The sequence below is a fragment of the Hemitrygon akajei genome, chromosome 11 (assembly GCF_048418815.1).
Source record: "Hemitrygon akajei chromosome 11, sHemAka1.3, whole genome shotgun sequence".
Taxonomy (NCBI): Eukaryota; Metazoa; Chordata; class Chondrichthyes; order Myliobatiformes; family Dasyatidae; genus Hemitrygon; species Hemitrygon akajei.
In genome coordinates, this window is record NC_133134.1 from 137,854,384 (window position 1) to 137,882,104 (window position 27,721).

At 38.5% G+C, this 27,721-nt stretch overlaps 1 protein-coding gene across 4 annotated transcripts in view; it reads left to right on the plus strand.

The window, feature by feature from the left end:
* The window catches only part of stau1 (staufen double-stranded RNA binding protein 1), a 51,231-nt gene extending 24,952 nt beyond the window's left edge, over nucleotides 1-26,279 (plus strand). For 2 of the 4 annotated variants that reach the window (XM_073061766.1, XM_073061768.1), the window contains exons 7-15: nucleotides 409-507; nucleotides 3,535-3,747; nucleotides 11,412-11,555; nucleotides 11,645-11,791; nucleotides 11,885-11,963; nucleotides 19,329-19,660; nucleotides 23,013-23,135; nucleotides 23,299-23,384; nucleotides 24,753-26,279. In XM_073061766.1, coding sequence (XP_072917867.1) covers nucleotides 409-507; nucleotides 3,535-3,747; nucleotides 11,412-11,555; nucleotides 11,645-11,791; nucleotides 11,885-11,963; nucleotides 19,329-19,660; nucleotides 23,013-23,135; nucleotides 23,299-23,384; nucleotides 24,753-24,840 — 1,311 coding nt within the window. In that variant the 3' untranslated portion in view covers nucleotides 24,841-26,279. The remainder of the gene's footprint in view (nucleotides 1-408; nucleotides 508-3,534; nucleotides 3,748-11,411; nucleotides 11,556-11,644; nucleotides 11,792-11,884; nucleotides 11,964-19,328; nucleotides 19,661-23,012; nucleotides 23,136-23,298; nucleotides 23,385-24,752) is intronic. The other 2 variants (XM_073061767.1, XM_073061769.1) reach the window with 2 other exon arrangements.
* Nucleotides 26,280-27,721: the final 1,442 nt, after the last annotated feature.

Consider the following 27,721-nt stretch of genomic DNA (forward strand, 5'->3'; position numbering starts at 1 on the left):
ATATATTTCTTTTGTACCAATGCCATGCTAGCCAGTAGGTATTTGGTTACTGTAAATTACTCTTGGTTTTGCATGTGGCAGGCAAATCAAATGTGAGAGAGAAGCTGATGGGAATGTAGGAATTGTAAGGCACAAGAAAATTGATGGGGAAAAGAGCTTGTCTCATTAAGCCAAATGACTGCCTACTATTTTGGAGGAAAATAAATTACTTTGTGCTTTGAGTTGTTCAGAAAGTGATGTGAAATGCACTTTATATGCAAATATATTTTATTCTCAATGCAAGTACTTTAAATTTAAACCTTACAAGATTTTGTTTTCAATGTAATTACCTATTAATGTTGAACTTAAGAGTGGTTCAGTTTTAATGATTATTATGGAATTTCATACTGGTAACCTGTTGCTCTGCAGATTAATGGCAAAGAAACAGATGATGATGATCTCAATAAATCTGAAATAAGCCAAGTTTTTGAGATTGCATTGAAAAGAAATATGCCTGTCAACTTTGAAGTAAGTTTTCAATGTGTCTTTAATTTGCATAAGAGTTAAATTATTAATAGATCTTGTATAATAATTTTTGACATCTTGGCATACTAAATATATTTGTTTGAATAATCCAAATTTCCTTACAAATATTATTACTGAGCAGTAGATTAATCTACTGATTTCATAAGTTATTTATTACATGAGGCACACATTCATTGGAACTACTTTTGGTGCTAGTGATGTAACTTCATATGTGCAGTCCATGACATTTTTGTTTGGCTCTTGGGCTTTCTCAGTTGTTTTTAGTTTACCTTATTTGAAACTTTTAAACAAGATGAAAAGTAATAGGAATTTGAAATGACATAATACAGAAACTTTAAATTTTAATTGATTTTGATTCTTTTACTCATTTGCTCAGCAATACTTATTGAACTTTGGCTTTTTTAATACTGATCAACAGAAAAAGACTCTTTAAAGTGAAAACAGATCTCTACAAAGTGATCTAAATTAATTACAAATATAAAACACAAAATAATTGATTGCATAAATATTCACCCCTTTTAATATCACACCAAATCATCACTGGTGCAGTCAACTGGTTTTGGAAGTCACATAGTTAGTTAAATAGAGACCATCTCCAAATGGAGAGTCAGTGTTTTAATTGCTGTAGTAAAAATACAGCAATCGAAATTCCACATGCGTCTGGAAGGTCAAACCGCTGGTGAGTCAGTATTCTGGCAAAAATTACACCATGAAGGCAAGAGAACACTGCAAGCAACTCCGCAATAATGTTATTGAAAAGCTTAAGTCAGGAGATGGATACTAGAAAATTTCCAAGTCACTGAATATCTCTTGGAGTACAGTTAAGTGAATCATCAAGAAATGGAAAGAAAATGACAGCTGTAAATCTGCCTAGAGCAGGACATCCTCAAAAACTGAGTGACTGCAGGAAGGGGACTAGTGAGGGAAGCCATCAAGAGACCTGTGACAGCTCTGGAGGAGTTATGAGGTTCAGTGGCTGAGATAGGAGATTCTGTGCATACAACAATTGTTGCCCATGTGCTTCACCAGTCACAGCTTTATGGGAGAGTGGCAAAGAGAAAGTTGCTGTGGGGGGGAGGGGGAGGGGGGGGGGGGGAAACTCATCCAAGGTCTCAGCTGTAGTTTGCCAAAAAGGCATGTGGGAGACTGAAGTCAGCTGGAAGAAGGTTCTATGGTCCGATGAAACAAAAATCGAGTATTTTAGCCATCAGCCTAAAGGCTGTGTTTGACGTAAGTCAGACATCGCACATCATCAAAAGTACATCCCTACTGTGAAGCATGATGGTGGCTTCATCAAGCTGTGTAAATGCTTCACTGTAGCAGGCTCTGGAAGGCTTATGATGGTAGAGGGTAAAATTAATCTAGCAAATACAGAGAAATCCTAGAGGTAAACTTGATGTAGTCTGCAAGAGAACTGCAACTTGGAAGAAGATTTGTTTTCCAGCAAGACAATGACCCCAAGCATAAAACTTAAGCTACGTAGGATTGGCTTAAAAAAAAACCAAAGTTAATGTCCTGGAGTGGCCAAGTCAGAGTTCAGTCTTCAATCCAATTGGCTGGACTTGAAAAGGGCTGTTCTCTTACAATCCCCATGCAATCTGACAGAGCTTGAACGGTTTTGTAAAGAAGAATGGGGGGAAAATTGCAGAGTCTAGATGTGCAAAGCTGATAGACCTATCCACACAGACTCAAGGCTGTAATTGCTGCCAAAGTTGCATCTACTAAACTTTGATCTGAAGGAGTGAGTAATTATACAATCAATTATTTTGATTCATAATTGTAAAAAAATTAAGAACAAGTTGTAGAATTTTTTTAACTTTGATATAGAAGTCTTTTCTGTTGATCAGTGTCAAAATATTTGGAATAAATCTATTGGGATCCAATGTTGTAAAACAATAAAACATGAAAACTGCCAAGTGGGGTGAATATTTTCTATAGGTACTGTATACAATGTCCTCAATTTTCTAAGATGCATTAGGATCTCCAGTCAGATCACACACAATAGTTTCTTTGCTTTCTATGTTTTGTCTGAAAGGTTTTCTGAAATAACTTTCAAAAACTGGAGAGGAATGTTAATTCATTGAATGAATTTTAGCTGGTAGTGTTTCTTGCAAAGAATCAAATGCATCTGTATATAAGAGTTTTGATTACGCATCTGGCTTTTATCATTTTCTGGAAATGAATTTCATAGAAGAAAGAGGCATTCAGTTTGTGGGTTCATTTTCTTAATCTTCAGTTCTTTGTTGTCCAATTGAGTGTGTGTTAATGATTCATACCAGGTGAGACCAGTTGTTATGGAATGATGAAAAGTTTTTCTTTGCTTTAGTTTTTCTCAACATGGAGCTATTTGAAAATGATTTGTCCCACTAAGAAAGTTGTGGGATGTTTGCAGAAGAATGGTGAAGGCACCTTTCCCTTGGGCATGTAAAATTGGACCAAGTACACTGAATGATGCATAACTATGGGGCAGTATGGGAGAATGGTGCTGTTGGAGATATAGCAGCAGTGCTGAGAGGAAATAGGCAGTTACAAGGAAAATGGGTGTAGAAAGTAAAGATGGAAGTTGTGAGAATGGCTGTTAACTCCACCTGAAAGACACCAGAGATGTCTCATATTCCTACTGCTATTCTACAAAATAGCCTCTGATGTGTCCCCAAGCAATAATTCACATACAGGTACACAAATTCACAGACCCCATGTTATGCTGGAATATTACTGCCCTGTTAACCTTGCACCAGTGCCACTAGTTAGTAATATTCAGATTATTTCCATTTACATGCTAATTTTAAATGGTCAAATTGGATGTTTGTTGCCAAAAGGATGGATCTTGTGTACTACTTCTGCCTTTTCCCGCAGCTAAGTAGTTGTACTGCATTGAAAATCTTTTTTAAATCTTCAGAGTGAGGTATTTTATAATTGATTGCTACTGGCAAACTTGGGAAAAAAAAATAGGTTGTGTATGTAACTGGTAAATTATATGTTATCTGTTGAAGTACTTTTTTTTTGTAGGTGATAAAGGAAAGTGGTCCTCCTCACATGAAAAGTTTTGTGACTAAAGTAATGGTTGGAGAATTTTCAGCAGAAGGAGAAGGGAAAAGTAAGAAAATATCTAAGAAAGCTGCTGCAATAGCTGTTTTGGAGGAATTGAAGAAGCTTCCACAGCTCCCCACTGTAGAAAAAGTGAAACCACGCATAAAAAAGAAAACTAAATCAATAGTAAAGGTGTGTATGAAAAGAAGTAATATTTGCTGTTTTGAAAATATTTCAAAGTATTAAATAGAAAATTATTTTTGAGACAACTGCAATTTTGCATTAATGGTATTCAATTTGTATCATCAATGGGAACATCAAACTGTCCAAGTGAGAACCTTACCTCACCATAATGTTTTAAGCTGTGTTTTAGATGTTGTAGAGAGTTGTATAGATAGTGTGAGATAGAGCTAACCAGAAGTAGGAAGTTGACAAGGCAAGTCTTTAAAAATGTCATCTGTTAAAGTGTATGTTGAAAAATCTCTTAGAACAGCAGGAAATTCATTGCCAATACTCCCAAAAAAAATCTTTTGCTTGAGAGATAGCTGACAAGTCTGCTGACAGCTGTGTCTTTTGAATAAATAGGCTTGGTTTGATGAGAAATACAAGAATTTGGGTAGTATTTGGTTTTCACTTGTATTTTTTTTTGTGGCGTTGCCTATAATATCCCATTTCCTTTGAATTAGTTATCTGAAAATAATTTAAATTTTCTGATGACAAGCACCAAAGGTGAATGGAAAATATGTCCAATATATTGTATAGACATAATAATAACAATAAATCTAGTTATTTTAAAAGATCATACTGTTATTTGGTTTTGCTTGTGTTTTTAACAAGGCATGTAACTGGAAGTAGTCACAAAAATGTTAACATGGAGGGAAAAATATACGAGGTATTGTTTGTAGCCTTCACCCACCCCCAGCCTTTAGTGCCATTTGCTATTATAATTGAACTAGACCAAATGACCATAAGACGTAGAAGCAGAACCAGGCCATTCAGCCCATCAAGTCTGCTCAACCATTCCATCACGGCTGATTCCAGATCCTACTTAACCCAATACACCTGCCTTCTCACCACATCCTTTGATTCCCTGACTCTTTAGGAAACAATCAACTTCTGCCTTAAATATATTCATGGACTTGGCTTGCATCACAGTCTGTGGCAGAGCATTCCACAGATTCACCACTCTTTGGCTAAAAAATTCCTCCTTAACACTGTTCTAAAAGGTTGCCCCTCAATTTTGAGGCTGTTCCTCACTAGTTCTGGATACCACCCACCATAGGAAACATCTTCTCCATATCCACCCTATAAAATTCTTTCAATATTCAGTAGATCCCAATGTGATCCCCACACATTCTTCTAAATTCCAGTGAGTACAGGCTCAAAGTTGCCAAATGCTCCCTCATATGTTAACCCTTTCATTCCCAGAATAATCCTCATGAGCCTCGTCTGGACTCTCTCCAATGAAAACATTTTTTTGAGATATGGGGCCCAAAACTGTTGTCAATACTCCAAGTACCTGACTAGTGTCTTGTAAAGCCTCAGCATTATCTCCTTTTATATTCTGTTTCCCTTGAAGTAAATGCCAACTTTGCATTTACCACCTTTACCACAGACTCAACCTGTAAATTAATGTTCTGGGAGTCTTGCACAAGGACTCCTAAGTCCCTCTGTACTGCACCTCTGATGTTTGAGCTTTCTCCCTTTTTAGAATATAGTCTGCAGTATTGTTCCTTTTACCAAAGTACATTATCATTCATTTCCCAACACTGTATTCCATCTGCCACATTTTTTTTGCTGTTTTTCCAATTTGTCTAAGGCCTGCTGCAATCACATTGCGTCCACTGCACTACCTACCCCTCCACCTATCTTTGTATTATCCGCAAACTTTGTCATAAAACCATCAGTTCCATTATCCAAGTCATTGACAAGCAATATGAAAAGTAGTGGTCTCAATACTGACCCCTGAGGAACACTGCTAGTTACTGGCAGCCAACCAGAAAAAGCCCTCTTTATTCCCATTCGCTGCCTCCTGTCTGTCAGCCATTTCTCTATGCATGCAGATATCTTTCCTGTAATGCCATAATTTATCTTGTTAATCAACCTTATCAAATGTCTTCTGTAAATCCAAGTAAATAACATCCACTGCTTCTCCTTAGTCCACCCTGATTGTTATTTCCCCAAACTCTTAACAGATTTGTCAGGTAAGATTTCATGCTGACTTTGACTTATTTTATCATCAGTCTCAAAATACCCTGAGAAACCTCATCCTTAAATGACGTCAATTTAATCCTTTAGTATCCAACTTAGGAGTGACATTTGGGATTGAAACCTGTTATGATTAAGTTCAAACCTGGCTGGACAAAAAAAGGCCAAGGCAAATTGCACACACAATTCATATGTTTCCCCTGTTCAACAAATGCCTAGGATAGGTGCTACAGCTGTCATGGTACTGTTGAACGGAAGTCATAAAGTGGTTTTGTTATACCCAATATGTTAAGCAGAACATTTGAGCCCTGATTTAATTCTTTATTGACTGGCACCTGAATAATGGAGGATTCCTTTTTTTCTTTTGGTAACTCCGGAGAAATCTGTACATTTATATCTATTGGGGAAAGATACTAGTTAACTATTTAAATGACACTTATTTCCAGGGCACTTTGTCAACTGCATACAACATAGTAATACATTTCTGTAATGGTACTGTTACAATTTTTCACAGAAAGCATTAAAAATGGATAGATCATTATCGTGTTGGGTGATTTATAAATGTGGCACTCCAACTGTTTACAATCACAATCAGTGGTTTGGAAAGAGGGTTGAGTATAAATAATCTAAGCTTCAACTGCATGTAAACTAGGTAGCAGTGAAAACATTACAGAGACAATTCAGGGTGATGTGGGCTGGCTTAATGAAAGGTCAAAGACACGAAACAATACAATGTAGTAAAAAGGTGAGATCATCCACTTTGGTCAAAATTAATAAAAATGCAATTTATTTTAAATGGCACAATTGGAAATGTTTGTTAGAGGGGCTTGAATTCCATATAAACAATTTACTGAATGTTGCAAGACTTACAGAGTCCCGGAGCCAAATGCTTGGAAGCATTTTTTTTTAAAGTTCCTCCTCTTATCCCATCCCCATTCTATTGGTGCTCTTGCTCTGAAAGGATCTTGACGTTTATCCCTGCTGGTGCTCTATCAGCAATGAAATGGTGATCTCATTGCTGTGTAGCTCTATTGGAGTGATCAAACTTGGCAGGCAGTGTAGTTGTTCAGTGCAGAGACTTGGGGCTGTATCCTAGCTACCTTGGCGAATACAGGATGTGGCGTCAGATACTCAGTATATTCATATAGTGCAGAGATCCTGCAGTCTCTTGCTTCACTTCCTGTTGAATGTGATGGAAGTTGCTGTTCCCCCATCTCCTTGAGGCCGGCTGGTGGCGTAGTGGCATCAGCGCCAGACTTCAGAGCAAAGGCTCCTAAGTTCGAATCCAGCTGGCTCCAAGATTGGTGCAAAAAGCTTGACATGACAGTGCCCTGATGACTCCACCAGGAGTTAAGGGCATGTGCGCGCACACACACACCTCCTTGTGTGGCCTTGAAGCTTCCTTTCCAGCCTGGAAAATTTTCTAGGTACTAGGTCAACAGTTGGTCATCTTACTGTCATTTGCATTTGCTTCAGCATGCACATTGCTTTGGTAGCTCAATCCACAGTCAACCATGCAAAGATACAAACATTTTAACTATTTTGTTGCTGTGGGAATGAAGGCACAAGGCTGAGCCCTCAAATGGACTTCTGAAATAACACTGGAAAGTGTTGATTTTAACCAGGTTTCCAGCCCAGAGTGGAAATAAGCTTTATATATAAGCTATAATGAACCCTTGGGCACTGAATCAGCTAGTATTATTGTAAAATATCCTGATTGAAAAAAGAGATACGAGTAGTTATAGAATGCAATGAAAGTTTACCAGGTGAAGATTAGATGATTTTGTTAATGTATAGAATTCTTTGGTCTTGACAGGTTAGAAATGAAGTTGAAATTTTCCCTGGCTTGGGCTTGTCTAAAAATAGGTAGGGTATTTGAGACAGGTGAAAAGTAATTTCAGTTAGAGGACAGTGAATCTTTGGAATTCTAAATGTGAATGGGCTTTGGAGATCTAGAAGCCCTAACAAGTTGACTTTGGATGTTGAGGGAATTGGCAGGTATTAATGCAGTACAATGGTCTGAGATAAGAGATTAAACATGCAAAGCTGAATGATACTGTGTCTGTTTCTGATGTTGCATTCCTAAGAATTAGCAATGTGCATATTTAATGGTTTCCACAAGCAGGTTTTGAAATGGCTCTTGGTTTGCGGCATTTCTATGTGAAACATCTGCAACCTTATTTAATGGTGTCCTATGTACTTGTTGCCAGTCAGTCTCTAAAATTGCAGAAAAAGTTTGCTTCCTGCTTATAAGATTTGCAGTTAAGAAACACAAAGTACACTGCAGATGCTGTGGTCAAATCAACACGTACAAACAAGCTGGAGGAACTCAGTAGGTCGGGCAGCATCCGTGGAAATGAGCAGTCAACGTTTCGGGCCGAGACCCTTTGTCAGGACTGAAGAAGGAGGGGGCAGGGGCCCCATAAAGAAGGTGGGGGGAGGGTGGGAAGGAGAAGGCTGATGGCCAGGTGAAAAACCAATCACAGGAAAGATCAAGGGGTGAGGGAGGGGATAGGCAGGAAAGGTGAAGAAGGAATGTAAGAGGAAATCACTATGGGTAGTAGAAGAAGGCAGGATCATGAGAGAGGTGATAGGCAGCTGGAAGAGGAGGCAGAGTGAAAGTGGGGTGGGGGAAAGGAGGGGGAGGGAATTACCGGAAGTTGGAGAATTCGATGTTCATACCAATGGGCTGAAGACTACCCAGACAGTATATGAGGTGTTGCTCCTCCAACTTGAGTTTGGCCTCATCATGGCAGTAGAGGAGGCCATGTATGGATATATCCGAATGGAAATGTGAAGCAGAGTTGAAGTGGGTGGCAACCGGGAGATCCTGTCTGTTGTGGCGGACGGAGCGTAGGTGCTCGATGAAGCGATCCCCCAATCTGCGTCAGGTCTCACCGATGTAGAGGAGGCCGCACCGGGAGCACCGGATGCAATAGATGACCCCAACAGACTCACAAGTGAAGTGTTGCCTCACCTGGAAGGACTGTTTAGGGTCCTGAATGGTGGTAAGAGGGGAGGTGTAGGGACAGGTGTAGCGCTTACGCTTGCAGGGATATGTACGTGTGACACATGTCCCTCCCCACAGATCTCCCACCTGGCACTTATCCTGCATGCCTCTTCAATCCTACTTCAGGTATTGCTAGTAATATATTGGGCAACACTATGAAGTGATGGGAAGGGGAAATTAATGCCATAACTGCATCTGTAAATTCCTTTATTGCATATGTATGGGGCAATATTGGCATCATAACAACACATTATGTATATAATTGTTATTCCTTTCAAAATACATTTCTGGACAAGAAATATCAGAGAGCTGAGTAAATTTTAAAAATCAATTGGGCAGTCTGGGAAAGTGTTCTTGGTTTAACTGGCTGGGACCAACATCTTTTGACAAACTGGCTAAAGTAAACTGGTTCTAAGCAATAGAGGTGAATAACAATTTCTAGATTTTTGTGCTTGTTGAGTACAAGCAATTCTGAAGTCACTGATCCTTTTGGTCATGGTTCATTGTTGGCCAGATTTTTTTTGTATCTGACTGCACATTAGAATGTCTGGATACCATCCACGGAGAAGGATGGTTTGAGCTTTTATTGTCAGTATGAAAATCCCACTAGTACTTGATAGCAGGCACCGTAGTGTATCACATACTCTTGGGTAAGGTACTTTGTATCGTATCATCTGCAGGGTTGCTGTTATAACAGCTTCAGGATTTGAAAGAAGAAATCCCATATCTAATTTCTATGCATGCTCAATTGTCAAGGTACTGTAATCTAAAATCTTATGCGGATGTCTGATGTACTTCATGCTCCTTGCATAGACAGTCTATATAGTAAACCCATTTAACTAATTTAATGAGAATTGTACAAAGTTTTGAACAAACGTGTAATTGTACCTCCACATTCAAATTTGGCCATTGCTTTCCAGAGGGGTGTGTGTGTGAAACTAGCAGTTAGTTATAGCCATAGTTGTACAACACATTAACAGGTCCCTCAACCCACCTTGTCCTGTGTTTTTTCTTGCCTATATTAACCCCTTTTGACTGCATTAAGTTTGTATCCTTCCATGTCTTTCCTATTTAAATGCCTGTCTAAAGTCTCTTCAAGTGTAGTGATTGTGCTGGCTCCACCACCTACTCTGGAAGTAAGTTCCAGATAATTTACCATTCAGTTTAAAAACAAATCTTTTTCACCAAATCCCCCTTTAAAAATCCTTACTTTCACTTTAAAGCTCCACCCCTTGTTTTTTTTTGCATCCCTGCCATGGGAGAAAATACTCTATTTACGTTATTGATGTTTCTTCATTCTTTGAACAGCTTTCCTCTTTGGATTGTTTGTACTGTGTATGGACTAATCTCTTGACAGTTTTCATCATGTTAATCATTTACAAAGAATTGATCTTACCCAAGTATTACCTTTGGAATGTCTGTGTCTGAAATAATTAGTTCTAAGTTGCAGTCTTGTGTGATGGTTTGTTTTTCATAAGTGATTACTACTTTTCTGTCAATCACGTAAGATGTGTAGTCTGGCTAAATGTCTATCATCTTTATTGACAAATCAGTCTGATTTCAAACTAATCCAAATCCTGAATCTTGTATTATTTTCTGCTTCATGATCTTACTCTCACATTAAGGGCATTTTACATTTCTTTCAGTGCGATATGTGAATTCTGGATATTGAAATCATTCTCTATTGTATGCTTGTGAAGTATAACTGAATATCTGGGCCTTTTGTAGTTTCTTTTCCTTTTATCCACTCGGTGTTTACAGAAATAGGATCAATCAATAGTAGGTGATTAGGATCCTTGTCCATTTTGAGATGAGGATGGCTGTTTTGGGTTTGGTTTCAGCGTTCACTATTGCTGAACTGCTTTTGTTTCAGATTCCATCCTGTATCCTTTTAATAACTATCCTGGCTATTTGAATAATCTGAATTGGTGCCTTGGTTTTAAACTGTTGGTTTACATACTGATTCTTGCTGTTTTGGACTGGTATAAGTGATAAAAGTCAAACTTTATTTAGAACCAAGATAAAGGGCTTTGATGCAAATGAAAATTATCACCTTCCCTTCATAGATGTTGCCTGACTGAGTTCTTCCTGTGCTCTGTGTTGCTTCAAATTCCAGCACTTGCTGTCTCTTGTTTCTCAGATTTTATTAAATGTGCTACAGTATGGGAAGAGAAAGACATTTCAAGTTATTGATTTATTTTCTTAAGCATTTGGAAGGCAAAATGGCAGTAGTAACTCTCAGACTTAGCTGAGCCAATTGAAGTTTTCTGCTTTATTGTAGTGATAGAAATTCTTGGGCCATTTAACTATAGACCATGTTTCTCAGTTCCTAGAACCTGTCAGGAGCATGGTATAGGATTGGGAGCAGGCCTTTTCTTCCTTGTGGAGAATACAAAGGTGAAAAGTGGGAACAAAAATAGAAAATAAATAGCACCACTTTTGGTGTTTCAAATCTGCAAGATTCAGCATTGTAAATTTTCAATTTTTAAAAAAAAATTAGGTTACTAATGTACCTGGGCCCCCCAAAAAATTGGCTTTTCAGATTTGGCTGCAAAAGTTAAAACTTTTCATCATCTTGCCCATTGATTTAATTTGATTAGTGCTGAAATGCTGAGCTTGCATTTTTTTTATTTTTAAGCTACAGACAAGTCCAGAGTATGGGCAAGGAATGAATCCAATCAGCCGTCTAGCTCAAATTCAGCAAGCAAAAAAAGAAAAGGAGCCTGAATATACATTAATGGTAGAACGAGGTCTTCCTCGCCTCAGAGAGTTTGTTATGCGGGTGAGAAATGTTACATAATTTATTGGATTTTCTACTGATTCTGAAAGATACAATCCCAAATAATTTGAACTATTTTTTCTGTTATTTAGGTCAAAGTTGGTGGTCAAGTAGCAGAAGGAATGGGCCCAAATAAAAAAGTTGCTAAACGAAATGCAGCCGAGAAAATGTTGGAGCTTTTAGGTTTTAAGGTTCCTCAGCCTCAGCCACCTAAACCAGCTTTGAAAACTGATGAGAAGGTAATTTTTTTTTTTAAACTACATCTCAAATAAAAACAAGTTATTTTTTGTGTTAAAGATATTGTCTCAGGGATTCTTTTATTTCCTTTACAGCCAACTTTGAAAGAACCTGTTAAAGGACGGAAAGTAACCTTCTTTGAACCCAATTCCCCTGCAGAAGATAGTGCACCAGGTTTGTTACATGGAGGTTGTTTCCTGGAAGTGGATTTCTTATGTATTTGTATTTTGCTCGAAGTCTCTGCCACTCTCTTTCATCTAATTTTACCTTCTTGTTCTCTACTTTTCTCTTTCATGTCTTAATTATTTGGCAGCTATTGTAGCAGTTGAACGAAAAAGTAAAGCAACCAGAAAAATATCCCTTGCAAGTATAGAAATAAGACCAAAATATTTTCATTGGCACCTCCAGTATTTTGAATCTTCCTCACCTATTTTCCCCTGAATTTAAGAAGCATTTGTCATTTACACACTGCTGGTTAATTATTTTACAAAACAATCTTGATTAACACTACAATCTTCCATTTTACTCTGTTATGCATTCTTCCACTCTTTAGCTGTCTAGGTTCTATGGTGTTCTTGTCCAAACTCTTTATTTTACTTGTAGGGGGTTATAGGTAATAGTGTGTAGAGGTTTAAAAAATATGTAAAATGTTAGGACAAATAAACATCATTCAAATAAATAGCACAAAATGGGATGAATTGGGCAAGGGAAATATTGCAGCAAAAGGTAAATAAACCCAGTTCAAGCACATAGGAAAATGGAATTAAGTTTTGTGAAGTAATAATAAAATATAGGGGGGCAGATTTTAGAGATTTTGTAAAATTTAGACATAGTGTACAGCACAGGCCAGTGAGCCCACAATGCCCGATTATATTCATGTCTTTAATTAATCTACTAACCCTGTATGTCTTTGGCATGTGTGAGAAAACTGGAGCAGCTGGAGGAAATCCATGCAGTCACAGGGAGAATGTATAAATTCCTTATAGATAGAAGCAGAATTGAACCCAGTTAGTTGGCACTGAAATAGCATAATGATAACTGCTATGCTACTGTATTTCTCCCTCACCCCAAACAATTTTTTTCAACCATGATGCTGTCTAGATTAGAGAGCATGTCTTGTTAGGAGAGGATGAACAAGCTAGGGCTTTTCCTTTTGGAATAAAGGAGGAATGAAAGGTGACTTGATAGAGATGTCCGAGATGATAAGAGGCGTTTACAGAATGGACAGCCAATGGCTAATATGGGAGGGCATAATTTTAAGGTGATTGGAAGAATGTATAGGGAATAGGTTTTTTTTCGGACGGTACAGGGTGGCCTGGAACACACTGCCAGGAATGGTGGTAGAGGCAGATACATTTGGGACATTTAAGAAACCCTTAGATAAGCACACTGGCGGTGCCAGAGATTTTTTTTCTTGGTGCTACAGTGGGGCTGAATTATTCAGTGATGATGCTGAGGGATGTACTGAATGGGTAATATGTATTCGCAAGGCCGGACATGTGGCGTTCAAAAGTCAGTTTCAAGCATTATGTGCCTTCTATAAATGCCTCTGTTGATTCACAAGCAACAGCAATTGATAGATCTAGTATAGAAGTGAACTGTGACAGTGTCAATAGCATCGGAGACAACCTGGGCTACTCAGATCATAAACAAACAAACCAACAGAGTTTCTGACCCACAGTGCACAACATGAATCACGCACCAGTCCCACAATCAGTGTCAAATGTGTGCTTTTCAACTGAAAAACACGCTAACCCACAATGTCCACTGCTATTCGCATTACATAGACAGACAATGCCAGAAGATACACCGTTATTAAAGTCAAATAAGGCAAACAGATACAAGGCTGTACCAGGAGTTGGACAAATTGTACTCTGACCATGCAATACCTCAATTAATTCGGCTACTGAATTTAAAACAAAAATCAACAGAATCACCACTTGGAAGTCTAAGGCTACATCCACACTAGACCGGATAATCTTGAAAACGCCGGTTTTGCGTAAAAACGATAGGCACAAAAACACTATGTGTTTTTGAAAATATCTCTATCCACACTGAAACGGAGATTTTGGTGAACCTCTTCCTCCTGCGCATGCGCAGGACACATCTACCGAAAACAAGCAACATGTTTGGTGTCGAATCTAGCCGTAGAAGTGCGCGTTTGTGTAGTTACAGACTAGAAAAACTTAAAACGATGGACAGCTGTTGGCTCTTGCGCAGGAGAACTTAAAACAAAAAAAAACAAATACTGGAGCTTACGGCGGCAACCGACAGGGAGTTCACGGACAGATTGACCCGGCTGACGACGAACATTGAAAAACTGACTAACTCTGTTACATTAATAAAGCACCTTGTTAAATGTATAAAACATGTCTGCATCAGTGTTATCTTGTATTTCCATACAATGTTACATTAGGCTGTTACACATCTATTGTCAGAGAAGTACTTGCTTAAATAGGTAAACCACCTTCATACGAGCAAAGACAGAGAACAGGGCAAAGTGGGTACAGTATACTTATTTATTCAGTAAGTTATGGGTCAAAGTATTTGGTGAGTACATTTCTAACTCTTCTGGCTTCAGTCTCGTTGCTGTCTGTTCTAAAATTGTTAGGTTGCGTTCAAGAAAACAATGAAATGGCGCGCTGCCGTCTGATAGTGTTTTCAGATTTCTCTGATTACCCCATCCACACTGATCTGCCCGAGCAGCATTTTCAAAAATATTCACCTTGGAAAGTGTTTTTGAAAAGCTCCGGTTTTGGGGGATGAAAACGCTGTTTTAGCATGGGTGGAGGGTAAAAACAAAGAGAAAAAGCTTCGGTTACAGATTTATCCGGCGTAGTGTGGATATAGCCTAAGCAAAACCAGTAGGCTCAATAGCAGTAAATGTAATATTTTAGGATTTGCAGGAAACTTAAGGACTATTACCACAAAATAATAATTATAATCAGCATTAGTCTAGGCCCAAATTTTTAAGAAGTCAACCGCACTCACCGTTGATGTTTTCAGAGAAGCACAATCCATCTGTTGTGATTGGTGGCGAAAGCATCAGTGATTTTCTGAATGTCAAGTGCCTTGGTCCTCCGGCTGTTTATGGCCAACAGCACCAAGTTGCTGTTTTGAATATTACCGCTACTATTCCTTGGGTAGTTTTTGAGGTGTCTGAGGCAAGAGAAACTCCATTAACATGAGGCAGATGTCACAGGCAGAGTCAGTGATATGCAGATTAGTTTGTATTAATCTATAAATGAATCGTGGTAGGGTCTCGTTAGAGCTAGGAATTCCACTGTGTCATTCACTGTCTGTCCTTTTGTTTCCAGCAGGCGCTGAACCTGATGTAGCTCTGCAGTCAGGTTCACTTCAGTCACTCCACAGTATTGGGCCATTGGCCAAAGACAATTCTTGTCTAGGAAGAGCTTGTGTTTGGGACTCAATGCTGAGACTCCAGTCAGAACACACCAAGTCTCAATTGAGAACCGTGTTTTCATTTTAGTCAGAAGTCTGTCTATAACCGGATAGAAACAGTGCTTGCGAAGGTCATCAGAGGATGTGAGAGGTGTGCGTTCGGTTTGGGCCTCAACAACAAAATCGTGTAGGCGGCAGGGTGGCTGGTCCTGTCTCCTTTCATGTGGTCTGCTCTGTATACTGGCCTTGATGCACAGGTCCCTAGCTCTTGCCTGAATTTTACTCCATGATTCCTCTCCCTGTTTTGCTGAGAGCGCATCGATAACAGACTGAGCCAAGTCCACAGCGGATGAAAGCTCCGAACTGGGAGATTGTAGCTGGTCTGACATGAACTTGGTGACTCGGAATAAATCCTCAAACAGAGTGAGAAGTAAGCAAACTGCTTATTAATCAGTCCATTTCCAGCTCTGGCCTCTGTTTTCCTCCGTGCATTTGGTTGACCCATAATATCCTCTAGTGTAGCTAGAATGGCAGGGTGTGATTTCCTTATAGCCACAAAGCTGTACTTTGCCATACCCAACATGTATCTGACAATTTTTTCAACTCCACGGGTTGTGCAGTTGATTCCAGTTCTCTCTGTTCCTTCATGAAAAGATCATGGGCAACAGAGTTTGAAAAGAAGTTGTAAAGCAGCTGCACAGTTTCAAAAAACTCACCCGTTTGTTGTACATTGCTCACAACATCCACTAAAATAAGGTTAAGTCTGTGAGCATGGCAGTGTATATATAATGCCTGCGGGACCTCTTTCCTGAATCTCTCTTGTACCCCGTTATTGCACCTGGACATCACTTCCGACCCGTCATAACACTGACCTATACACACATTCTTATCAATAACACACTGGGCGAGTGTCTGTTCAATGCTTTTAAGAAGTGACACTGTGTCCAACCCTTCTGCTGGAGTGAAGTGCAAGAGTTCTTCGAGCACTGTTTTGTTATTCAAATACCGCACCACCACTGATATTTGCTCCTTTTTACTCAAGTCTTTACTTTCATCCACCATGATGGCAAAATGTACAGCCTCCTTGATTTCTGCACTTATTTGACATCTGATCATATCTGCCATAATACCCATAATTTCATTTTGGATATCGTGATGGGTGTTTTTTGCATTACCAGGATTGTCCTCTTTTTCTAGCTACGGTCTTATCAAACTGCCCAATTACACTGATCAACTCAACAAAGTTTACCCTGTTGCCAGATCCATCATCCTCCCGGAATCCTCGCTGGGCAATGCCTTGGCACGCAGTAAAGTGTAGAGACTCAACAGCTGCTCTCATATACTCAATATTTTCTTGGACAATCTTTGCATTTCCTTTATCAAGCATATTTCCTAATCTTGAACCGTCTTGTTTTCTCAATCTGAATTCGGCCCATGCCTCCATAGTAAACTTATAAGCTGCACTTACATGGTGGGTTTTGAAAGCTGTTGTAGTTTTCCGCCAGTTGCGGTAACTGGTGACAGTGAAGATAGATTCAGAATGGAACCCATGTCCTCCACACAGGAAATGCCTGTGTGCAAAGCTGAATGTGGTATCTTTTGTGATCGAATATTCCAGCCAGGAGTACAGGTCAAACCAGCCATGAATAAAACTCCTTTGCTGATTGCCAAACTGTTGCGAAGGGTACTTTTTCACTGCTGGCCGACAGGGTCCTTCCTCAGCCTAACATCGCTAACAGTATTCCCACTAGCATTAAGAGCAGCTTCATCCATGTTCTCTTCTGAATCCCACTCCATTTCTTGTTCCTCTACTTTGCTGTCACACTCCTTCAATTAACTGCTGTCATCCTCATCTCCACTTACTTCTTTCTGCATGTCACTTTCAATTAAGACATGCTCAGGCTGAGACACCACTAATTCCTCTGGATGAGGTCGTTTTCTCACTAAAAATTGATCCATTTTTCACGCCGGCCAAAATAATACACGTGCCAGGCCCACGCTAGCTTGTAAAAGTACAATGTGTGTGTGTGACATCCGTTAGTCTCGCGAGACCATGGATCTGTGCCTGGATCCTGCACGATGTATGTATACTATCAATCTCTTGCGTGTTTCACTAGATCAACTGGAGAAACAAGCTGTATTCAAAACTATACAGATAAAGCAGATGCAATTTGTATGTCAAATTTCAGTAAATTTCTTGGTGGTGCTTTTGTAATTTCTGCTGGTGCTATAGCCACCTCAGCCCCGCCACTGGAATAGCACATGGATGAAAAAAAATGGAGGGTTATGTGGGAGGGAAACATTAGATTGTTCTTGGAATAGGCTAAAAGTTTCACACACCTGTGTTGTGCTGTCCTACAGTACCTATAAATAGTTTTCACCCTCCACCTCTCTCTCCCCCCCCATAAATTTTCATGTTTTTTTTGTTTTACACCATTGAATCACAGTTGATTTAATTTGGCATTTTTGACACAGATCAGCAGAAAAAGACTTTCATGTCAAAGTGAAAACAGATTTGTAAATTAATTACAAATATAAAACACAAAATAATTGATTGCGTTAATTATTCACTCCTATAGTATGATGCACCAAATCATCATTGCTTCAACCAAATGGTTTTAGAAGTCACATAAGTCATTAAATGGAGATCTGTTTTTTGGAGACTTGTGTGAGGTCAAGGTGTTTCAATTGATCGTAGTAAAAATACACCTGTATCTGGAAGGGTCCAACTGGTGAGTCAGCATCTTGGCAAAAGCTACACTATGAAGACAAGAGAACACTCCAAGCAATTCTGCATGAAAAGGTTATTGAAAAGCACAAGTCGGGAGATGGGTACAAGAAAATTTACAAGTCACTGAATATCCCCTGAAGTGTACAGTTAAGTCAATCATCAAGAAATGGAATGAATATGGCACAGCTGTAAATCTACCTAGAGCAAGCTGTCCTCAAAAACTGAGTGACCGTGCAAGAAGGAGACTAGTGAGGGAGGCTACCAGAAGACCTATGACAGCACTGGAGGAGTTAGAAGCTCCAGTGTTGAAATGGGAGAGACTGTGCAAACAACAACTGTTGTCCGGGTGCTTCACCAGTCGCAGCTTTTTGGGAGAATGGCAGAGAGAAAGCCATTGGCCACTGTTGGTGGGGGGGGGGGGGGGGGGGGGGAATATCTCCCATGAAATCTCTGCTACAGTTTGCCAGAAGATATGGGAGACTGAAGTCCGCTGGAAGAAGGTTCTATGGTCTGACGAAGCCAAAATTGAGCTTCTTGGCCATCAAACTAAAAGCTATGTTTGGCATAAGCTAAACATCATACATCATCAAAAACACACCATCCCTACTGTGAGGCATGGTAGTGGCTGCATCATGCTGTGGGGATGCTTCACTGCAGCAGGCCCTGGAAGGCCTGTGAAGGTAGAGGGTAAAACGAATGCAGCAAAATACAGGGAAATCCTGGAGGAAAACCTGATGCAAGAGAACAGTGACTTGGGAGAAGATTGGTTTTCCAGCAAGGCAATGACCTGAACATAAAGCCAAAGCTACACAGGAATGGCTTAAAAACGACAAAGTTAATGTCCTGGAGTGGCCAAGTCAGAGTCCAGACCTCAATCCATTTGTGACTCGACTTGAAAAGGGCTGTTCACTCACTTTCCTCATGTAATCTGACAGAGCTCAAACAGTTTTGTAAGGAAGAATAGGGAAAAATTGTAGTGTCCAGATGTGCAAAGTTGATAGAGACCTATCCACACACTCAAGGCTGTAATTGCTGCCAAAGGTGCATCTAATAAATACTGACTTGAAGGGGATGAATGCTTATGCGATCAATTATTTTGTGTTTTATATTTGTAATTAATTCAGATCACTTTGTAGAGGTCTGTTTTCCCTATAGATCAGTGTAAAAAAAAAATAATCCAAATTAAAACCGCAATGATTCAATGTTGTAAAACAATAAAACATGAAAACTTCCAAACGGGGTGAATTCTTTTTATAGGCATTGTATGTTCGGTTTCCTTGTATCAGCATAAGAAAAGGATTCCAAAAATTAAATGGAAATGCAAATCATAGGATTCTATAACAATTTGTCCTTATGGTATAATAAATATTTTGATACATTAAAAAATCATTTTTGTACTATTTCAGGTAAAGATGGGTGTATGCGTCTGGAAGATGAATTTCGAATGCCTTATCCCAGCCACCAGCAACTGCCTGCTGGAATTCTACCCATGGTTCCCGAAGTAGCACAGGCTGTTGGAGTCAATCAAGGGCATCATACCAAAGATTACAACAGACCTGCAGCAAATCCAGCAATGGCCACAGTTACTGCAATGATTGCAAGAGAACTCCTGTATGGTGGAACATCTTTAACTGCTGAAACTATATTGAAAAATAACCCTGCAGCCCGCAAGCCACTAAGTACCCTAACCAGACCTTCAGAACAATTGGACTTTTTAGCTAATGTTCAAGCATTGCAGGTATAGCAAATCTATCTTGGTGCAAAGTTTTTACGAATTTAACTTGACTATTTTCCAGAATTGTTTTGAAACGTAATCACTCCAAAATTTGTTCTTTGTTTATGAAGGCAAGCATTGTTTTCTCTATCACTTCATCTCCTAGTTTTACTTTGGGTATTGTTTAAAATTGCGTTTTACTCTTCTGAAACTGATTTTGGATAATCTTGAACTTGACCCAGTTTTATAAAAAAGATCGGTGAATTCTTTGGTCAAGTATTTCTATATATTTTTTGTATAATTGTTAAATTTTGGTAGGACTCGTCAGCAATACTGTATTGTGACTTGGCCTACCCATAAAGTAGCCTTTTATATATTAAAGTTTCTTAAAGTTAATTTGAAGAGTTAAAATAAACCAAATGATATCTCTTAATCAAACAGAACAGGTGGACTACATACTCGGTATGAATTGGGATCTCTCTGACTAATGGGGCAGGTCTGAAAGGTTTAGGGCTCACTAATGTTTGCTCATAACATTAAATATGGAAGCAGAATTAAATTATTCAGCCCTTTTGAGCTTGTTCTGTTATCATCAAGTTCCTGCCTGATTTCCAGTTTGGTGCCATTTTATTGCACTGTTTCCACTGGATTTGTTTCATTCTGTGAAATCTATCCATCTCTGCTTTTGAATGACAGACAGACATACTTTATTGATCCCAAGGGAAATTGGGTTTTGTTACAGCTGCACCAACCAAGAATAGTGTGGAAATATAGCAATATAAAACCATAAATAATTAAATAATAAGTTAATCATGCCAAGTGGAAATAAGTCCAGGACCAGCCTATTGGCTCGGTGTCTGACACTCCAGGGGAGGAGTTGTAAAGTTTGATGACCACAGGCAGGAATGATCTTAATGATTTAGCCTTCATAGTCCTACAGGGCAGAGAACTCCATAGATTCAGTACCTTCTGTATGAAGAAATGTCTCTTCTTCTTATTTGAGAATCCTGGTTCTGGACTTAGCCTGACGAAACATCTTCACAGAATTCAGCCGGAACAATCTTAAAGTTTCAGTGAAATATCCTTTCACTCTAAATTCAAGACATAGTCTATTCTATTCAGTCTCTTCTTAAGCAGCAATCCAATCTCCCAGTCTAGTAAATTTTCAACCCTTGGTGAAAATATCTATTTTTTAGGTAAGATTAAAATTATATAATATTTGGATGCAGTTTCACCTGGGCCTTGTATATTGCAGAAAAGCATTTTTTACTTCTGAATTGAAATCCTTTTGTAATAAAAGCCAATTTGTCATTACATTCCTAATTGTTTGGCATACCTGCATATCGGATTTCAGCGATTATGTACAAGGCGACAAGAGGTCCCTTTGAACATCAACATTGTCCATTTTTTAAAAAATCTGCTCTTTTGTTAAACCTCATTCTTTTTGCAGCTTCACATTTATTGTATCTGGTATATATCTGTATGCTCATTTCTGCTTGTTTATACTTTCTTTAAGCTTCTTTACATCCTCGTCTATTCTCAGTCCCATTTAATTCTCTATCATTATTGGACTTCGAGACATATTTGGCTCCCCTCAATCGTGACACTGATATAGCACCCATTTTGCAGTATGCTTGTGTGATCAAGATCCCAGTCTAAGGATCTGTTTATTCTTATCTGCTTTTTGCCTGATAAATATCCCAAAATCCTTATGCCTAGCTTTGCTGACCAACCTGGATGTGAGCAGTTTGAAAGCTTTTGGGAAAACCCAGTCATGCAGCTTGTATATTCTACAAGTTACATTCTTAAAGAGCTCCAGGAAATTAGACAAACATGATTTTTATTTCTTGGCTCAATGCAGTTATTCTTTTTAAGATTATTACATCCTTCCCCAAATTCTAGTACCGTAGATTCCGGATTTTAAGCCGCTACTTTTTTCCCACATTTTGAACAGCTTTGAACTTTGCGGCCAATAATCCGAAGCGGCTAATGCAAGGTTTTTTTCATGCCGCCTCGTAAACATTTTGCCTCGTAACAGTAGACCAATAAAATTGATGAGTAGTTCACAGAGGTCCAATGAAATTGTACGATAAATCAAGCGCACTTTCACAATTAAATTATTGTAAATCAGTCATTTGTACTCACCCTCATCAACATGGAAAACACTCGAAGCATTGTGCTACCTACCCTACTTAGTTTAAACTATATTTGTTTTCTGTACTACATCGCGGGATGCTATGACGACACACCCGGTTTCGCGGTGTCTTGTGGGAAAATGCCGTTTGCGATGAAACGGAAAGGAGGGGGGAGCGCATTACGCGAGCGGCTTTGGATCTGAGCGAAATCTGCTTTTAAATGCCGTTTGCGATGAAACGGAAAGGAGGGGGGAGCGCATTACGCGAGCGGCTTTGGATCCGAGCGAAATCTGCTTTTAAATGCCGTTTGCGATGAAACAGAAAGGAGGGGGGAGCGCATTACGCGAGCGGCTTTGGATCCGAGCGAAATCTGCTTTTAAATGCCGTTTGCGATGAAACGGAAAGGAGGGAGGGAGCGCATTACGCGAGCGGCTTTGGATCTGAGCGAACTCTGCTTTTAAGTTAAAGGTATCAATAACTTTTCCTGGTAGGCTGCAGTATATATATTTTTTACCAGTCGTTAGGAGATATTGGAATGTTGTTCAGTAAAGAAGTATACGCAACGTATATTTAAAAGTAGCCGCGTACGGGCACGGTTCGAAAAAAAGCATTTGCAATATGTATTTGTTTTTGTTACCATATGGATTTAATTAAAAGTTAAAAAAATCCTCACGTGTAATATCTTTCTGTGTAAATATCTCATATTACAACGTGGGACACCTGCGGCCGAAAATCCGGTGCGGCCTAAAATCCGGTGCGGCCTTTACATTTAAAAAAATGATTTTATTTCTAAAATTAGTGCCAGCGGCTTAAAATCAGGTGCGCTCTGTAGTCCGGAATCTACGGTACTTTCTCAGCCACTGACATTTGCTGGATATCTGTTGCCCTGTTTTCTCTCTGTCACCCTCATAAATCAGAATGTCACATTGTATTAATCCACAGGAAGAATTCCAGACTTTTAGAATTTTGGAAAATAGTTATTTCAGAGCCACCATTACTTTTACACAGCTGTCCATACTGTTTGCAAAACTCTAGGCTATATATTAGGTTCTTAGGATGTTAGCCTTTTTCAGCTTTTAGTCTTGCCAATCTCTCATCTTTTTTTCTTAAGCTAATACATACAGAATGTATTTTAATTCATTTTTGCCATGCCCTTACCATGTCTGGTATTTCTGGCAGGTTCTTGTGTTGTTTGTGACTGCCAGTCAGTTTTGGTAGTGATGTGATTCATTTCTTTCTAGGTCGAATATAAAGACTTCCCAAAAAACAACAAAAACGAGTATGTGTCATTGATAAACTGTTCTTCCCAACCACCTCTGATCAGCCATGGAATTGGAAAAGATGTTGAATCCTGTCATGATATGGTAAACGATACTTTGCAATTTAAAACATCAGTTTAGTATAAAGTACTACGTGATTTAATTTCTTGTTCTAATCTTAGGATTGCATGTAGCTAGAGGATTAGGCTTCTAGAGTGGTCTTTTTATTTTTATTGAAGTATAAAACATTCTTATTCTCCCTTTCCAGGCTGCTCTCAATATATTAAAACTGTTGTCTGAGCTGGACCAACAAAATGTAGAAATATCAAGAACAGGAAATGGACCAATTGCTGTGTAAGTATATATTGGTTCTCTTGTTTTTATTTTCTCTAGCAATTTCCCAGCATCAAGAATAACCTGCTTTCCACTCTACTTCTGAAGTGATTGTGGTCAATGTGGCATCCGAATGTTCTGCCTCTGATGGGCTAGACAGATATTTAATAGATCTGGGAGGTGGTGCACTCCTGTTAAATCTGCTGGGCTTCCATGGTTTTCTTTGCCATCCCAGATACTCCTCCGTATTGGCCAGTGATTCTGTGATCTGGTGAGGATGTTGCATATTTTTCAAGGAGACTTTTAAGACCATTCTTGAATCATTTCCTTTGATCGTGGTGATTTAATCATAATTTTAAAATCATGATGGAGATTGGAGGGGAGTACCTAGTACTTTTGTTTTGTAAGGTCTGCAATGATGATTCTTTACATTTAGGTAGTCCTGGAAAATAGATTAGGTAATTATGAATAAAAGTAGATAATTCGGAGCAACACACAAATTGTTGGAGGAACTTGGCATCTATGGAGGGGAATAAATGGTCAAGGGTTCAGTCTGAGACCCTTCATTAGGACTGAAAGGGAATGGGGAAGAAGTTAGAATAATAATGAGTGTGGAGGTGAAGTTGGTAGGAGGCAAGTGAAGTTAAGTGAATGGGTTGGGGAGGAGGGATGAAATGAGAAGAAGGGAGGTGATGGATGGAAAAGGCTACGTTCTAAAGAAGAAATCTGATAGGAAAGCAGTGGACCATGGGAGGAGGAGTGGAGATGATGGACAGGTGAGCAGAAAGGAAGTGGTAAGGGTGGGGCTAGAATGGGGATTTGAGAAAGAGAGAAGGGGTAAGGGGGATTACCAGAAGTTAAGAGAAATCAATGTTCAGGTTGAAGGAGCAACATTTTGTATTCTCTCTGGAGGCTAACCAGATGGAATCTGAAGTGTTGCTCCTCCATCCTGAGAGTGGTCTTACCATGACAATAGTGGAGGCCATGGACCTCCACAGAGAATCGGAATGGGAAGTAGAATTAAAATAAATAGCCGCTGAGAAATACAGCCTTTTCCATGCACCAACCTTCCTCTTCACCTAGCACCTGCGAGCTTCTACTCCTTTCTGTTCCTTCACTTTATTCTGGTTTCTTCCCCTACATAGATGCTGCCTAACCTGCTGAATACATCCAGCATTTTGTATGTTGCTCTGGACTTCCAGCATCTGCAGAATGTCTTCTGTTTTAAATACTTTGGAGTTCACAAAGTAGATTAATCTTAATAGATCAATTGTATTGATTAGATTCTATACAAGTGTAAATTGAAAATTCTGAGGCAACTACAGTTTTAAATCTTAAGATACTGATACTTTTCACAAACATAATTAAAAATTATCTTATTATTTTCAGATGCGTGAAACAAGAAATTGATGGAGACACTCTCATCAAACCGGCTAACTCAAACACTTTAGGACAAACACTGGATGTCACTGACTGAAAGCCTTTTGTTTTTGACCCAAAGCTCCAAGCACCAGTGAAAATCGGATGCTTCCTGTCCTGTGACATTGTAACTTCAGGTTTAGAGAACTACAGTTTGAATCTTGCTGTAGTATCTAAATCATTAAGTTACTTAACTTTTTAAAGTATACATTTCAACATTAATTCAATTTTTTTTGATGAAGGAAATTTATTCCTAATTTTTCATTGGAACTTTGAATTTCTGTTGATGCTTCTCCAAACGTACATTACATGAAGATTGAAAGGTTGCTTAACAAAATCCAGGTCATATCCAACTTAATGTAGTTTATTATTTGATATGAATTGGCCATCAGTAGCAAACTTTTTGGTGTAACAAAACTTGGTGCTAGTTTAAAAAAAGTGGAGTGCCTCCATTTTCTTTGTTATTCCAAAAAAGAGAAATCGAAACTCCAAATTAACTGAGTAGATAATAAGAACTGTTTCTTGTTATTTTTGAAAAATTATATCGAGTTAAGTGTTCAGTCTTCTAGATTAAGATGTTTTTTCTTAATCTAGAAGTTTTTTTTACTTTAATAACTGAAGGCATTTTTGTTTTTATATTAAACTTTATTCTACAAAAGTGATTTTCAATAGTGGAAACGAATTACATTGTTGGATATGATCTTTAACCTGGCTTATACCAGAAAATGCAGATTACTGTACATCTTGGTGCAGGGTAAATTGTAAGATGTTGTGTTGTACTTTAATGCTTTGATGTTCCATGTGATGTACACAAAGTGTGTACAGTAAACATTTTGCTTATTGTCCAAGTAAAGCACGAAACTACGTCAAAATTGTTACTTTACTTTTGGACTTACTTCCCTCCCCATGTACTGTACCTATGGAATGGAGAAGTAAAAATTGGTGTTTGTGCAAAAGTACTGGTGGCTTTTATTGGCATAACACATTTTACTAATGTGAAGCTGAGTTAAAGGAGTTACAACGGTAAAAAATTTATCTTTGTTTTGCAACCAGGTTTAAACATTTGACAGATTTTATTTTTCCCATTTTCTCCCATCAAACATTTTTGGAATCCTTTTCTAATAGTTATTTCTGTGTTATAATACCCTTCATTGCAAGTGTAGAAGAAAAAAATGTTAGCATGAATAGTTGCAGGAAAATACTGTGAAATATCTCAGATATAACTTTAAAAATTCTTTTGTTACAAAAACATATTTGACTCCTTTAAATCATGCTACACCGGCCTTTCTCCATTATTGGTGGTAGAATAGCTAACCTTATATAAGGTTTTTTTTTAACTTGACAGCATCATTCTGAAGAATAACTTCTTCAAAGTTGCACCTGAATGACTTTTGAAATCTGCAACAAATATCAGACTTTTAAAAGTGGGTTAGAAGCTCTAAAGATGACTGATGGAACTGTGGAGCTTTACTATATTAAAAGTTCATTTAACTAAAACGTAATTGTTTAAAACCTGTTTTGATTCAAATGCTGGTATAGAGACAAAGTATTGCTGAGTTTGGCACAAAATAGAATTAGCTAATAATTACTAAATACAGTGGATTCTGGTCAATTAGTCCATTGGTTTATCGGGGCAGCTGCTTATTTGGGACAACTCCTAAAGAACAAAAACTAATCGAAAATAGGCAGGATTTCCTTCTTTTATTTGGGATACTCTGCTGTTTAATTGGGACAAAAGACTGTTGCTCAAGTTTCTCACTCATATTAGTCGTGCATTTGTGCAGCTGTTAAACACTACACTGTGCTTTAGAGTAAACGGTTTTTAAATATCGGCAGTTGCATGTGTTCCTGTTCCAGTAAGCAGTAATTTTTGTCACTGATGGTTGGTGAGAAAGAAGCAGTAAGACAATTCAGAATGTGTGCTCAGTGTGGTTTCAAGTAATTCAGGCTTGGAGATGCCAGAGATGACCGTTAGTGAAAATGAAATGACTTCACTCCTTAAACAAGTCAGGAACTACGAAGAATTCGAAGGTATTGACTGTCATCTTGAACGTTACAATGAAAATGTACATTGGAAGCTGCATTGTATGACAGCAACCCGTGATCTACGCTAAGTGTGCTGATTCTGTTCAGTTGCAGTTAATGACAAGAACTCGGCAGGTACACCAGATGTCAATAACTATAAGGAACTACAGTTTTATAGAACTGTGGTAGTATTAGTAGTGTTCTAATCTGTATTTCATTTAAATACACAATTTGTTACTCAGTTAAATGGTAGTTTGTGTTTTTTTATACTTTCTTAACTATCTCCATGAAACTCTAGCTAATTGAGGCAGCCGCTTAATTGGGCCAAAATATACTGGTCCCGATGTGTCCCAAATAACCAGAATCCACTGTAATTTTGTTTTTGACATTTGTGATTAAAAGTTCTTAAAGCAATTGCATGATTTAACCTGAGTATCTTCCAACAAAGCATTTTACAAAACCACTATTACAAAATATGGGGAAAGATCTAGCTGAAAATTGCATTTTGTATATCTATAGTGTCTCAGCTGAAGGACAGTATTACTAAGCTTTGATTTGGAGTTTGGTATCTTCTTATTTTATTCCATATATAAAATCCAGGTAACTGTGTTGTCCTAATTTGACTTCACTGTGATACAGTGTATGTTATGTTTTCACAAACTGACCTACAGAAATCAATATGTATCTATTGTTCCTAAGAAAATTGCTGCTCTGAATGCATAGTTTAAGTCCACTGAGGTCATTTAAAAAAGAATGTGAAGTTCACTTCAATCCACCTACATGTCGATGACAAAATATCAGTTTTTAACATCCAATCAGAAAATTCAAGTCTGCCTACAAAGCTAGCCTACACTACGGATCGTAGGATTGTATTTGACTACAGTAAATTTGTCAAATCTGCTTTGAGCAAAAGT